The 12743-nt window shown below is 55.1% G+C and overlaps 1 protein-coding gene across 2 annotated transcripts; it reads left to right on the top strand.

Moving 5' to 3' along the window:
• Positions 1 to 44: 44 nt before the first annotated feature.
• Positions 45 to 12340, top strand: TMEM259 (transmembrane protein 259). 2 transcript variants are annotated; one of them, XM_086862539.1, is made up of 11 exons: positions 45 to 696; positions 2513 to 2779; positions 3077 to 3242; positions 5387 to 5497; positions 6383 to 6505; positions 6826 to 6926; positions 7771 to 7828; positions 8146 to 8229; positions 8708 to 8840; positions 9193 to 9292; positions 9930 to 12340. In XM_086862539.1, the coding sequence occupies exons 1-11, from the start codon at positions 472 to 474 to the stop codon at positions 10731 to 10733; spliced, it is 2172 nt and encodes a 723-aa protein (XP_086718665.1). In that variant the 5' UTR covers positions 45 to 471; the 3' UTR covers positions 10734 to 12340. The 2 variants fall into 2 exon arrangements, with proteins under 2 accessions (XP_086718665.1, XP_086718666.1); XM_086862540.1 differs by having other exon boundaries at positions 61 to 696; positions 3077 to 3188.
• Positions 12341 to 12743: the final 403 nt, after the last annotated feature.

The raw sequence follows: 12743 nt of genomic DNA, 5'->3' as shown, positions 1-12743 counted from the left end.
CGGGGCAGGGCCGGAGCGTGTCCTCCACCGTCCCGTCGTGCCCCGGGCGCGCGTGCGCGCGCATGCGCGTGAGCCGCCGTGGCCGGCGGAGGAAAATGGCGGCGGAGCGCTGAGGGACGGGACGGGACCGCGCCGGAACAGCTGAGCCGCTCGTCGCGCCTGGGCCGCGCCGCTCCGCGCCGCCCCGCCGAGAGACCCCCATGGCCGCGGGGACATCCCGGCAGCCGCGTCCCTGATGCGTCTGTTCCGGCCGCGCAGCTCCTGAGCCTCGCTGAGCGCCCAGGCCTGACCCGTTGGGCCTGACCCTCCGCCACCCCGAGGCGTCTGCGCCGGGCAGGGGCCGGGGAGGGGAACGGAGGCAGCGCCGGCCCCGCGCCCGCGGCCCCTCCGCAGCGCCCGCCCGGCCCCAGCCCGGCCCGCAAAGGAGCAGCAGCCTTTTAGGGCCCAGCCCTCAGCAGCCCCGCCGTCAGGATGTCCGAGAACCAGCCGAACGCAAACAACCACCACCCGGCCAACAACGCCGGGGCCGCCGGCGGCAACAACCGGGGCGTCCGCAACCCCAACCTCAACCAGAACCCCCTGATCAACGTGCGCGACCGCCTCTTCCACGCGCTGTTCTTCAAGATGGCAGTGACCTACGCGCGCCTCTTCCCTCCCTCCTTCCGCCGCGTCTTCGAGTTCTTCGTTCTTCTCAAGGTGAGGGGCAGCTCCTCCTGCCAGCCCACGGCCGGGCTGAAGGCAGGAATTCCACTAGAAACACACAGGTCGTGCCTCCGCTGGCGGTGGCAGGCTGTGTTCGGACCACGGACGCTGAGCTGTCCCCGGAGCTCCCGTTGGCCCCTCCTGTAAGGGAGATATTAGTCACCATGGTGGTCCCGGTGTTCCCTGCACTCTGGAGCTCTTCCAGATCTGTGAAGCAAAAATAAACTGCTGGGCAGCCAGGCTGGTGCGAGGCAGGAGAGGTTTCTGTTTGCTAGCAATCACACTTTTTGGATACATTTCCCACATGACCTACTGGATTGTTGGAGTTTTTCTGGAGTCTTGTATTTTCTGGCAGCAGTTAAGGCACAGCCCAGTTTCTTTCAGCAGTGCCTGGAATGTGTCACTGTGCTCTGAGGTGACCCCACCTGCCTGCTGGGCGATGGGGACCCTCCCAGAGTGGCCTGTCGGTGTCCAGAGGTGACTGCCCTTAGGTGAAATCCTACTCCATGGCTTCCAGGATGGGAAATTAGAGAAAGGGGGAGAGCATTTAGCCAGGCAATAGCAGCACACTCCTCTAGGTTTCTACAATTCAGCAAGAAAACATTGAGCACAGCTTGTCTTATGCTGCACAGATATGTTTTCTACTGTCTCAGGAGACGTTTGGGTTTTTCACATCCCTCTTCCCTCTCCCGGTTCTACATCTGCATCCTAGCAAATTGTCTGAGGCAGGGATAGGCTAACAGTGCAATGGTCAGGCAGAGTGGCTGGGAGCAGTTTGTGTTCCTTCTGCCTCTGGTCTCAGCTCCTCCCAGAGAAGGAAAAACTTCCTCAGGGCTCTGTGGAGAACAGCCTGCAGGGTCAGGGGTCAGCAGCTTTCTCCCAGCTCTGCTCCAGCTGCTTTCAGGAGGGAAGTGGGAACCCACATTCCCACCCCTTGGAATTGCCTCTGGCTCTTCTGTGGCTCCTCCAACCAGGGAGATGGCTCTGCTTTACCTTCTGTCCCATCTCCCTGTGCAGCTCCTCTGCAGAGTGATGTTTACTGTTTGTTCATCACAAATAGGTCAGGATGGCGGGGCTGATGAGGACAGAGCAGCACAGGGCGGCTGGGAAGGGAGGTCTGAGCTCAGCAGTGCCGCTCTCTGTGCCAGCTGTGCTCAGAGCTCTGAACTTTGGATGTCTCTCTTCACTCCAGGGAACGAGTTTTTTTATTCCACCCTGCTTTGCTGTGGTTTCTGGCTGTTCCTGGGATGGAGGCAGGGCAGGAAGCTGTGGTGCTCTGTGCACTCAGCCTCAGGGACCAGCTCAACCTCCTCAGGGCAGGACCTGTTCTTTGGGACAACGGATCTGATGTGGGTTTGGATCATCCTAACCAGGGATGGGTTGGCTTTGCTGAAGAGTTTTTGCTTTATTCTGCCTTTACAAAGCTGGGCAGGTTTCTCTAGGTTTCAGCAGGAAATTCTTTGTGCTGAGGAGGGAAGCATCAGAAGGGACGGTTGTGTTTCCATTTCCTTCAGCGTGCCTCGTGGCCTCTTCCCACACTGGTGCTGTGTGTGGTTGGTTTTGGGGACACTGTTGGATGCAGGGCCTGTGCTGTCAGAAGGCTGTCACTGTCAGCTCTCATGAGCAGGAGCAGCTTGTTCCTGATGCCTTTGGTGCATTCCCTGCTGGAATTGCCAAGGTCTAGCTGCTGCATTGTTGATGACAAAAACTCTTGTCCACTTGCCCAAATTATTCTGGTGTTTCAGGGGTAGAGAAAAGCTGGTGATAACCAGGCATTGTGACAGTCTCTGCCTTGTCTCCTGCTCTTTAGGCTCTCTTTGTGCTCTTCATCTTGGCCTACATCCACATCGCCTTCTCCCGCTCTCCCATCAACTGCCTGGAGCACGTGAGGGATAAGTGGCCCCGCGATGGCATCCTGAGGGTGGAAATCCAGCGCAACTCCAGCCGGGCCCCCATCTTCCTGCAGTTCTGCGGGGTCGAGAAGTTCCCAGGAATGGTGGTTGAGTCCACCACTGAGGAAGAGGAGGAGGAAGAGGAAGAAATGACTGTGGATATGTTTGAAAACAGCTCCATCAAGGTAAGGACATGCTCCTTGTGTGTGCTGGAGTGAGGAGCCTGGGTGACGGGCTGGGGAGAAGTCTTGCTTGGAAGTGAAGTCCTTGTGTGATCCCTTGGTCTCCTGGAAATGAAGCCTGTTCCCTGGCTGCTCATGAGTCCCCACATTGGCCTCTGATGGTTTAACACAGAAAGGAAAGACATAGAAAATGTTCTTCCAGGGGGCAGGGGGCAGATTTGTGTATGAATAGAGAGAGCGTAGCAGATGAGAGGTGAAGAGGCTGCTGATGTGCCTTTCCCTACTCTGGTTTTCCAACAGTTTGAGCTGGATATTGAGCCCAAGGTGTTCCTCAAGCCATCCCGGGTGAGCAGCACTGAGCTGCCCCACAACGACAGCCAGGAGTTCTCGTTTAGTGACGCAGCCACTAAAGGTATGCAGCCTCTGCGGGAGACTGTGTCCGAGTTTGAGATGCTAGCCCGAGCAGGTAATCACACCTTCACTGCTACCTGTGCTCCTCCTTCCTCCCATCATCATCCTCCCCACATGTCCCGTGCTGGTTCCTTGAGGCACCTGCACAGTGACCTTAAATGTCTTCCTGATGTGTTTACCTGGGGATAGTCCTGTCAGTACTAACAGCAGACCCACAGCAAGCTCTGCCCTGGGGATTGGGGGGAGGCTGGGTTGGAAAATTTGCCAGGCCAAGAGGCTTCTGATCAACCCCAGATGAAGGGAGGCTCTTGGCCTGGCATGTTCCTGTGGTGATTGGTGTCAGGGGTCTCAGATGAGCTTGAACCCCCTGTTCTGATCCATGCACTGTCCCCTACAATCCACAGGGATCTCCTGACAGTGACATTCCTTCTAGCATGAGCAGAGTTTGGGCTGTGTTCTGGGTGCTTAGCCAACACCAGCACTTGGAGCAGCCAATTTGCTACAATTAATTAATCCCAAAAGCCACCCAGCAGGTTTTGGTGGATTGCAATACAAGCACTGCTGTTCCACTCGGATGTTCCCTGGCCTTATCCCACCCTTTTCCTGCCTGACCTAAGCTGATCAGGCCTTGTAAACTCCAGAGGGAGATTTAGTAGCCTTTGTATTATTTAAAATGGAATTCCAGTGTGGAAAAACTTCTGTTTCTAGTAGTTAAGGAAGGAAATCTACTAAGGAAAACTTAAAATATAGATGTGGACTTGGATTCTTTGTTTTTTTTCCACAAAATTTGCAAGAAGTTGGCCTCTTTCACCACACTGTTGTTCCTGTGAAGGCTGGAATTCTTTCCTCTGCAGACACACTGGGATTGTGGCTGTGGAGGAGGACGAGACTGGGCACTGTCTTGTTCCTTGGTCTTGCAGTGGATTTGCTTGATGCTCATCCAGAGCTCATTAGTCCTGAATTAAAGGTCATTAAGACCAGAGAGCAGTAAATGTTTTTGGTGCAGGACCTTTATTGCTGCTGCTTGGGTTCTGAGAAGAGTCACATTGTGCTGGGCTGGGACACTGGTGGGAAGTCCCTTGTTTTGCTGAATGCCTGGTTGGAAACGATCCAAAAAAAGAGAAGAAGAGAACAGACTGTTTCCCAAATTGGCTACAAAATTCACATATTTAATTCAGTCCCAAATACCTGATTTTATTGGTTTTTTTCCAGGTTTTCTGTCTTGCCAGTGCACCAAATTTTATGTTTAGTCAGAATATCTTACCATGAAAAAATATTTTATTATACAAAGGAAGTAATTGTTGATATTTAAACTCTTGATTTCCTTTTGGGCTTAAAACTGTTTATAATGGAAACAAAAGACAAACCCAGCAGCCCAGCTTGTGTTTACTGCCCAATAAGGGGATCAGGGGATCTCTGTCAGTGCTGGGTCAGGTGTTTCTCTGTTCAGTTCTTGTGTCCCTTTAACTGTCACTGTGGTGCTGGGAGCTGCCTGACAGCTGCTTCCCCCCTCCTGGAGGTACACCCTGGCAGTCTGAAAGAGCAGGGATTAAATTGCTTGGCTCTGGCTTAGCAGGAGGTTTTGTCCTTTCAGAGATGATGTAGCAAAAAGGCATCTCTTTGGAACCTTTCTTGGGAAAAAAAACCAACAAAAAACAACCAAACTGGGGAAACTTCAGGCACCACCAGTTTTTGGGAAAGCTGTAATTGCTGCTGCCTTCAGTTCTGAAATGTAATTGCAGCAGTGACCTCAGTCCCCTGGGAAGTGCAGGGCTCTTGCCTCTGGAGCATTTACTTGGTGTTCAGGAGGTGTAAAGTGGATTTTCCTGCTGGTTCCCAAACAACATGGGAAGCAGAAATTGAACAGAGCAAGAAAAAGTGGCTCTGGGCTTGCCAGGCAAAGCTGTGGGCAGGTTCTGGGTACAGCTTGGAACTGCTTCCCTGAAGCTTTCCCAGAAGTCCCACATTAAGGACTAATGTCAAGGGAATGGGCTGTAATTCCTAAGAGTTTATATTGATTTATGTTTAATTGGTTGAGGGAAGCCTGGAGCCCATGTTTGCAGCCAGTTCCCTTTTCAAGAACACGATGGGAGGGAAGGAGGGAGGTGGGGGAGGGAGCCCAGAGGGGCTGTTTCTTTGTGCTGGCTGTTTGCAGGGGTGGGTGTTGAGTCTCCTTGTGTCTCTGTCTCTCTTTCCCAGTGTGGCCACAGGAAGAATACATCGTGGAATACTCTCTGGAATACGGCTTCCTGCGCCTGTCCCAGAGCACACGGCAGCGCCTCAGCATCCCTGTCATGGTGGTGACCCTGGGTGAGTGGGAGGCAGCCCGTGCAGGGGTGGGTACCTGCAGTGCAGAGATCTCCACACCATCTCTAGGAACCCTTCCTGAAGCTGGTGGTGCTCCCTTCCCACGTGGGAGAGCTGCTGTGTGCAGCCTGAGTGCCTTTAGTAGGTCACAGCTTTTCAGGAGGAGCTTTCTGAAATGGTGGAGCCTTCAGCGAGCTGTGGTGTCATACCCAGCACAGTTTTCCTACATGGAGCAGGGAAGAGCTCTCTCCCTGAGTGAAGGCACTGAGGCTCTGGGCTCAGTGTGGAGCAGCAGGGTTAGAGCCTGGTGGCCAGAGCAACTGTGCAGATGCTGGGATCTGGATGCTCACAGATCTGTCACACCGTGTGTGCTGCTGTGCCCCTGTGAGCACCAGCAGGTCTTTTCCCTGAGCAGTGCTCTTTTCTCCTGGCATTGGCTCCATTAAAACCTGTCCAAGTCAGGAATATGGCTTCAGACCTTCTCGTGCCAGCGAACCTCCGTATCTGTTAGTGCAGCAATTAGAGAGGAACTCGTCACTTCCTCCCACTCAAGCTGAAGCAGAGCTGGATGGGGATTAAGCAGCTTTCCTGTGCAGTAATGGGCAGTCAGGGTGAGCCCTGAAGATAGGCCAAGTCTAGAGGGCAAATTCCCTTTGTGTCTGTGCCAGCACAGAGTGTGACATCCCTGACAGTCCTTAAGCCTGGACTACCATTTGCACTTTAGTGTGGCTGGATCTATCATGGGCTGAGATTTTTCTCTCCCAGCCCTTCCAAGATTGGTTTTACTGCCCCATGTAGGTGCAGCTCTGCTGGCACAAGTATCTCTCACCTTGTGCCTTTGTGGCTCCAGGTGTGACCAGTGTTAAGGAGTTTTTGTGTTCTCTCTAGATCCTACCAGGGATCAGTGCTTTGGGGACAGGTTCAGCCGCCTGCTGCTGGATGAGTTCCTGGGCTATGATGACATCCTGATGTCGAGTGTCAAAGCTTTAGCTGAGAATGAGGAAAACAAAGGTAAGGCCTGGAGGAGTCTCAGCAGCGGCTGCTTGGAGCAGTGGGTGTTTGTTCTGTGGATGCCTGACTATCATCTTCTGACTATTGATTAATCTGTAATGCAGGGAGCAGCTCCCTGTGTTATTGTCAAGGACAAAATGAGAGAGGCAGGAGGGGAGAGGTGTCTGGAAACATGATTTCCTCCCACCTCACTGCCCTGCATGACAATGAGTGCTGCCCTGAGGATTTGCTCCAAATCCTGTTTCTTTAGCAGGCACTGGAGCTTGATTCTTAGTCTGTGGCTTAATCACACTGAGCTTGTGATTGTGCTTTTTCTCCAGGTTTCCTTCGCAATGTGGTGTCTGGGGAGCATTATCGCTTTGTCAGCATGTGGATGGCCAGGACATCCTACCTGGCAGCCTTTGTCATCATGGTCATCTTCGTAAGTCACTGTGAGCTGGGCAGTGCCTGGACTCAGCCTGGTGCTGGCAGAGAGTGGTTGGTGTTACAAAAGCTCTCATCTGCTTTTGAAGTGTAGTTGGTGGAAGATAAGGCCCTACTCTGAGGCATGTTTGCTGGGGTTTCTTTTTTAAAGTTCCTGAAGTCCACCAGTGAAATGAACAGAAGAGCTGACCTAAAATGCAGTGTTGTTTTTGTTGTCAAAAGGGAGCTGCTGTTAATTTCTAAGTGTCCTTAAAACACTCCAGCTGTCAGTACAGGGTGCAAACATTTGTCCTCCAAGACTTTTAAGAGCCCAGACTGATTTGCCAGGAGCGATCAAGATAAACCAAGTGATGATGTGTGAGATGAGGTGTTCTCAGATACACATCAGACAAGATCCCAAGCGATAACAACCCCGTGTTTGTTGTCTTGGGTGGCTGTGGGTGACTGTCTCTCTGTGTGTGGCTGTCCCAGCCATGGGGCAGGTCTGTGCACAATCACACTGTGGGCACTGAGGAGGAACGGAGCGCCGGGAGGAGCGGGATGGAGAACGGGAAAATCCCTGCTCCCAGCTCTGTGGGTTGGTGTGGCCCCAGTGCAAACATTCAGGATTGGTCCCTTTATAAACAAATCCCTTACTGTCTGTTCCCCTGCAGCAGCACTGAGATTAATTGCTGTTTGTGAAGCTCTAATTACTCTTTGGGAAATGGCTCTGCACAGCTCCAGCTAATGAATGTGGGATGTGCAAGCCCAGGCTCGCCCAGGCCTCTGCCGCACTGCGATTCCAAGCGACTCCCTGCACCCGTGGGGCTCTAATCTGCCTCCCCTTCTCTCTCCTTTTCCAGACTCTCTCTGTCTCGATGCTGCTGCGCTACTCACACCATCAGATCTTTGTCTTCATCGGTAAGGACTGGCTGAGGGGTTTGGGCTGTGCTGGGCACTGTGCCTGCTCCAGCACGGGGTGCTGTAGAGTCACAGCGGGTTTGGGTTGGAAGGACTTTGAGGATCGTTAGTTCCCGTTCAGAAGGGTCCTACCTGTTGCTGCACAGGGAATTCATCCTCCTGCTCCCAGTCACTGCACTTGCCAGGACTGTTCTCTGTCCTGAGAAGTACTGGCTGGGGGCAGAGGATGTGGCTGTGCTGATCAGGCAGTACTGTGGGATGGAGGGTTCTGTGCCGCTCCATTCTCTCCATGCCTCAGTGTGTTTTCTCTCTTGCAGTCGACCTGTTACAGATGCTGGAGATGAACATGACCATTGCGTTCCCTGCTGCTCCACTCCTCACTGTCATCCTGGCTCTGGTCGGTAAGGACTTGCCTCACTGCTTGTGTCTGCAGCACATCCCTCTGGGATATGTGGGAAGTCTAATTTCCTGTTCCAAGCTGGCCACGGCAGGTGGTTACTGTGGCTGCTCATCACAAGGCAGAAGGCTCTGGAATTTGATGGCACAGTGAGCTCCATTGTCCTTCTGGGTCCCCTGGAAAAGCAGCGGTTTGTTGGGAAATCCCAGAATCCGAAGCTTTGTCTGTCCCTGGAGCTCGTTGCAGACTTACACTCTGTGGCTGCATTGCATTTGTACAATTTTAATCCAACAAGACCTCCCAAAATCTGCGCTGCATGGTGCAGCTGATCTGTGGGACATGGCAGGCAGAACATTCTTGCAGCTGCCATAAGCAGAGCCCAGTTACCTGCCCTGGGCAGGTGCAGTCACAGCCCTACTCTTGAGGTGACAGAGGACCTCTTCCCATGCCCTGCCACGTGCTGATGTCCTCTCTGCCCCCAGGTATGGAGGCCATAATGTCTGAGTTCTTCAATGACACCACAACTGCATTCTACATCATCCTCATTGTGTGGCTGGCGGACCAGTACGACGCGATCTGCTGCCACACCAACACCAGCAAGAGGCACTGGCTCAGGTAGGGGCTGCCTGTGGCCACATTCCCTCTGCAGGTCCTCCCCCAGCTGCTCTGAGTCCTTCCCAGCACCCCCAGGCACAGCAGCCTCCACTCCTAAGGGTATTATCTGTGAGGCAGCTTGGGAGCTGCCCCACATGTCACAGGGCCCAAAGTGCAATTTCTCCACTTCGGGTTTGGGCCTCAATTACCCTTGATCTTCCCCAGCCTCTTTTCTGTCCTGTTCATAGACAGACAGCTCTAATTGTCTGTTAATGAGTCTGTGTCACCCTGTGCAAAGTGCCCCAGCTCAGGCTGGTGCTGGGGGGAGAAGGAAGCTCCCATTTTTCCTGTTTTTCCATGTCTTCTTGTCCAGATTCTTCTACTTGTACCACTTTGCCTTCTACGCCTACCACTACCGCTTCAACGGGCAGTATAGCAGCCTGGCACTTGTCACCTCCTGGCTCTTCATCCAGGTGAGTCCCTTGAAGGACTGCTGCACCTGTGGGGACTTGGTCAAACCTCCCCTCGAGCTGGGTTGGAGGAGGGATCCTTACTTCTGTGAGAGATGGAGTTACACCTAGTTTGGAAATGGAGCAGCAGAATGAGGCTGTGAAAGAGGGAATGTTTGGATGTTTGGATTGCTGCCTCCAGTCCAGCCATGGGACTGACAATAACCTGATGCCACATGGGTGTTGGGAAGGATTTCCATCCTGTCCTTCTGGAATAAATCCTGGGGAGGGTCTGCCCTGCAGAGGAGCTGACAGGACCAGCTCCAAGCTGATGTGTGATATCCTGGATCAAGCATACCTGCTGGGTGTCTTTGGTTGTTGATCTGCTGCAGGGTGGGGACAGGGAATAGAGGATGGCTCAGAGGAATGCTGTCATCCTTCTTTTCCCAGTCTTTGAAAGTGAAGAGGCTCTGTTGCCTGTCTTCAGAGGGAAACTATAAAGCAGCTTGCGGCAGTCATAGTGGAAGGGATAAATCTTTCCAAACTTGCTGCTGACCTTCTGGGTGTCAGAGCAGCTGGATTCTTCAGAAGTTTGGTTTTCTTGGGATGTGGTGGCCTGTGACCCAGGCCCAGGGTGACACCTTTCCCTTTCCTCCTCCAGCACTCAATGATTTACTTCTTCCACCACTATGAGCTGCCAGCCATCCTGCAGCAGATCCGGATCCAGGAGATGCTGCTGCAGAACCAGCAGGTCGGGCAGGGCACCCAGACCACGCTGCAGGACAACCTCAACAACAACACCACGGCTGCCCCACTCGAGGCTGGGGGCCGGCGAGCCCCGCTGGCCAGCGGGCCCCCCGGGGAGGGCAGCGCTCCAGCCGCCCTGACCCCCGGCGAGGCCTCCAGCGTCATCGCCGCCGCCGCCTCCGTGGGCAGTGACCTCAACTGGGTGGCCGAGACGGCCGCGATCGTGACGGAGGCCTCGTTTCTGTCTGACCTGAGCACGACCCTCCTGGACCCCACTGTGGTGCACGAAGCCGTGGCCAACGGGACCCCTCAGGAGGCAGCCACGGCCTCCGGGTTGGTCGCCCGCATCAGGGTCAGCAGCGAGCACCCGGAGACGGCCGTGGGCTCCATCACCATCGAGGTCACCTCAACGTCCGTGGTGGCTGCAGCCGATTCTCCCCCCGCTGCTGGGGCTGCACCCCTTGCCCTGCTGCAGGAGGGGGTGGTCCCCAGCCCCTCCCTTCCCAAGCAGACTGAGGCTCTCGAGGGCTCAGACAGCCGAGCAAAACCCAGTGGCAAAAACTGCACGGGCAGCAGCAGCATGGCAGAGCCCCTGGCAGCCTCAGGGGGGGACAGTGACCAGGACAGAGGTTTGGAGGACCGGGGGGAGAGCAGCCCCTGCCCAGCACCATCAGAGAGAACGCCCAGCTCAGAGCCAAGCTCCAGGAACCTGTCCTGAGCCCCGTTGCTGTCACTCTGGACTGCTGGGGAGGCGTTTGGATTTTGTTTGTTTCTATTTCTCACTTCACCATCATCCTTAACCCATGGATCCCTCTGAGCAGAGCCAGAGCAGCTGGGACAGAGCAGAGCTGCAGTGACCTCCCTCCCCTAGGAAAGGCACAGGGAGTTGTGGGAAGCATGGGGGGGTTTGGTCCCCTGGCCCACACGGCTCTGGGGCTCCTCTGAGACCACAGGTGAGCCAGCCACCTGTTCCCACCCTGCCCTGCTTGTACCCTGCCTTTTCCTTGTCCCCAATCCCTGGCTTTGCAGCTGTGTTTGCAGTCCAGGTGCTGATCCCAGGTGGGAGCTGACCTGGGGCAGGCCACAGGCCTGGCAGCTTTGTGGTTAGAGTAGGAGCAGATAGAGCAGGCAGAGTGTCCAGCCACTGTGGGAGAGCCACAGAGGTCATTCCTGGTCACCTTTCCTGCTCCTGAGGGGAGGAGGAGATTTTTCCTTCCCCAGGCACAGAGTTTGCCCAGGCCAGGGCACAACCAAAGCAGAAAGCTGCAGTTCAGCCCCATTTTTTTCTGTCCTTAAACTTGCCTTGGCGGGTGGAAGGTGCTGTGTCCAGGTGGGAGCTGCCATCCCAGGAGCCATGAGTGATGCTTGGAGGGAGCTGTGCTGCAGTGGGTGTGTGGGGCAAGGGCAGCAGCTCTGTCCTGCACAGCTCTGCTCTGGGTGAGGCAGCTGCTTTCCAGTGCCTTGTCCCTCCTGTGGGACACGTCTGTGTTTAGGATCAGCCCCATCCCAGAGGAGAGAGTGGCTCCTCATGCCTGGACTGTTGCATGAGCTGGTTTAGCAAAAAACCAAAACACTAAAGCCAAGACATTTCAGGTTTTCCCATGTTTGCCTGGCATGGAAACCTCACCAGGAGGTGAGGCTGGCAGAGCCTGACCCCTCTACCAAGAGGCTGAGCTGTGGACCCCTGCAGAGGGGCCAGATTTATGCCAGGATGTGCTGGAAGGAGGGTTTGTGCAGGGAGGTGGAGCAGAGGTAGGCAGGATGAAGCTCTCGGAGAACCATGGGTGGTTCTCCCTGTCCCATGGGACAGGGCAGGGACAGGAGGTGACACGTGGGCACTTAGCTCTTGGGGACAGCTGGGTCCCTGCACAGATGTCCCCAAATTCAGTGTTGTCCCCCTATGGCTGAGCAGTGTCTGGAGTCCATCTCCTCTGGGGGGCTCTGTGTGTTTCAGTGTTACCTTGTCAACACGGGGGGGGCTCAGACCCCCCTCTTCACCCCTCTGCCTTTCCCACCTGGGTGCCCCCTTCTTGTTTTTCCTTTTCATCTGGAGCAGCCGTGGTGCTGCTCCAGGCCAGGGGGACTCTGCTGTGACCAGCAGGTCAAATCTTGCTGCTGCCAGCACTCCTGAGAAGGGGCCTTGTGGCCAGCTGGCTCCCAGCCTCTGGAGCGCCGGGAATGACCATAGGCTTCTCAGAGGAGTGGGTGGGAGGGGAAGGGGGGGACACCAAACCAAATGATTTGATGAATGAAGAGTAGAGTTCATTCTATTTAATTAATGTACAAAATGTGTTTGTATATAATAATAAATATTATCTCTTAACAGCTGCTGGAGCGCTGCCCCATGTCCTGCCCGTGGCTGTGCTGGGCTGATGTGTGGGAGTCCTGGGGGCAGGGAGGTGCAACGAGGTGAATGCTCAGTCCTGGGGGTGCCTCCTCCTGCCGCCCTGGCGTGTCACCATCTGTCCCCTTGCAGTGTGCAGGGGTGGTGGCAGGGCAGAGGGCAGAGCCCGTGCCCAGCCATGCTCGGTGCTGCTGGGCAGCCTCCGTGCCAGGGGAGGGGCTGCAGGGCTCCGGCTCCTTCCACAGCCGCCTGTAGTGGGATGGGGAAGCTGTTCCTTATCCTCAGGGGCGGGCAGAGCCCTGAGCCGCTCCCCGTGCTCCATCCCTCACCCTCCGCCCGAGGAAGGCTCCGGCTCTGCTTGGCGGTGGCTCTGGGATCAGCCCG

This window comes from Cyanistes caeruleus, chromosome 25, assembly GCF_971803275.1.
Source record: "Cyanistes caeruleus chromosome 25, bCyaCae1.hap1.1, whole genome shotgun sequence".
Taxonomy (NCBI): domain Eukaryota; kingdom Metazoa; phylum Chordata; class Aves; order Passeriformes; family Paridae; genus Cyanistes; species Cyanistes caeruleus.
This window is presented reverse-complemented; position numbering and strand designations above follow the sequence as displayed.

Coding starts and splice junctions, on each gene's coding strand:
- TMEM259 (XM_086862539.1), top strand. CDS start 472: ATGTCCGAGAACCAGCCGAACGCAAACAACCACCACCCGGCCAACAAC. Junction 7,829..8,145: donor TCAGATCTTTGTCTTCATCG/GTAAGGACTGGC, acceptor TCTCTCTTGCAG/TCGACCTGTTACAGATGCTG. Junction 9,293..9,929: donor CCTCCTGGCTCTTCATCCAG/GTGAGTCCCTTG, acceptor TTCCTCCTCCAG/CACTCAATGATTTACTTCTT.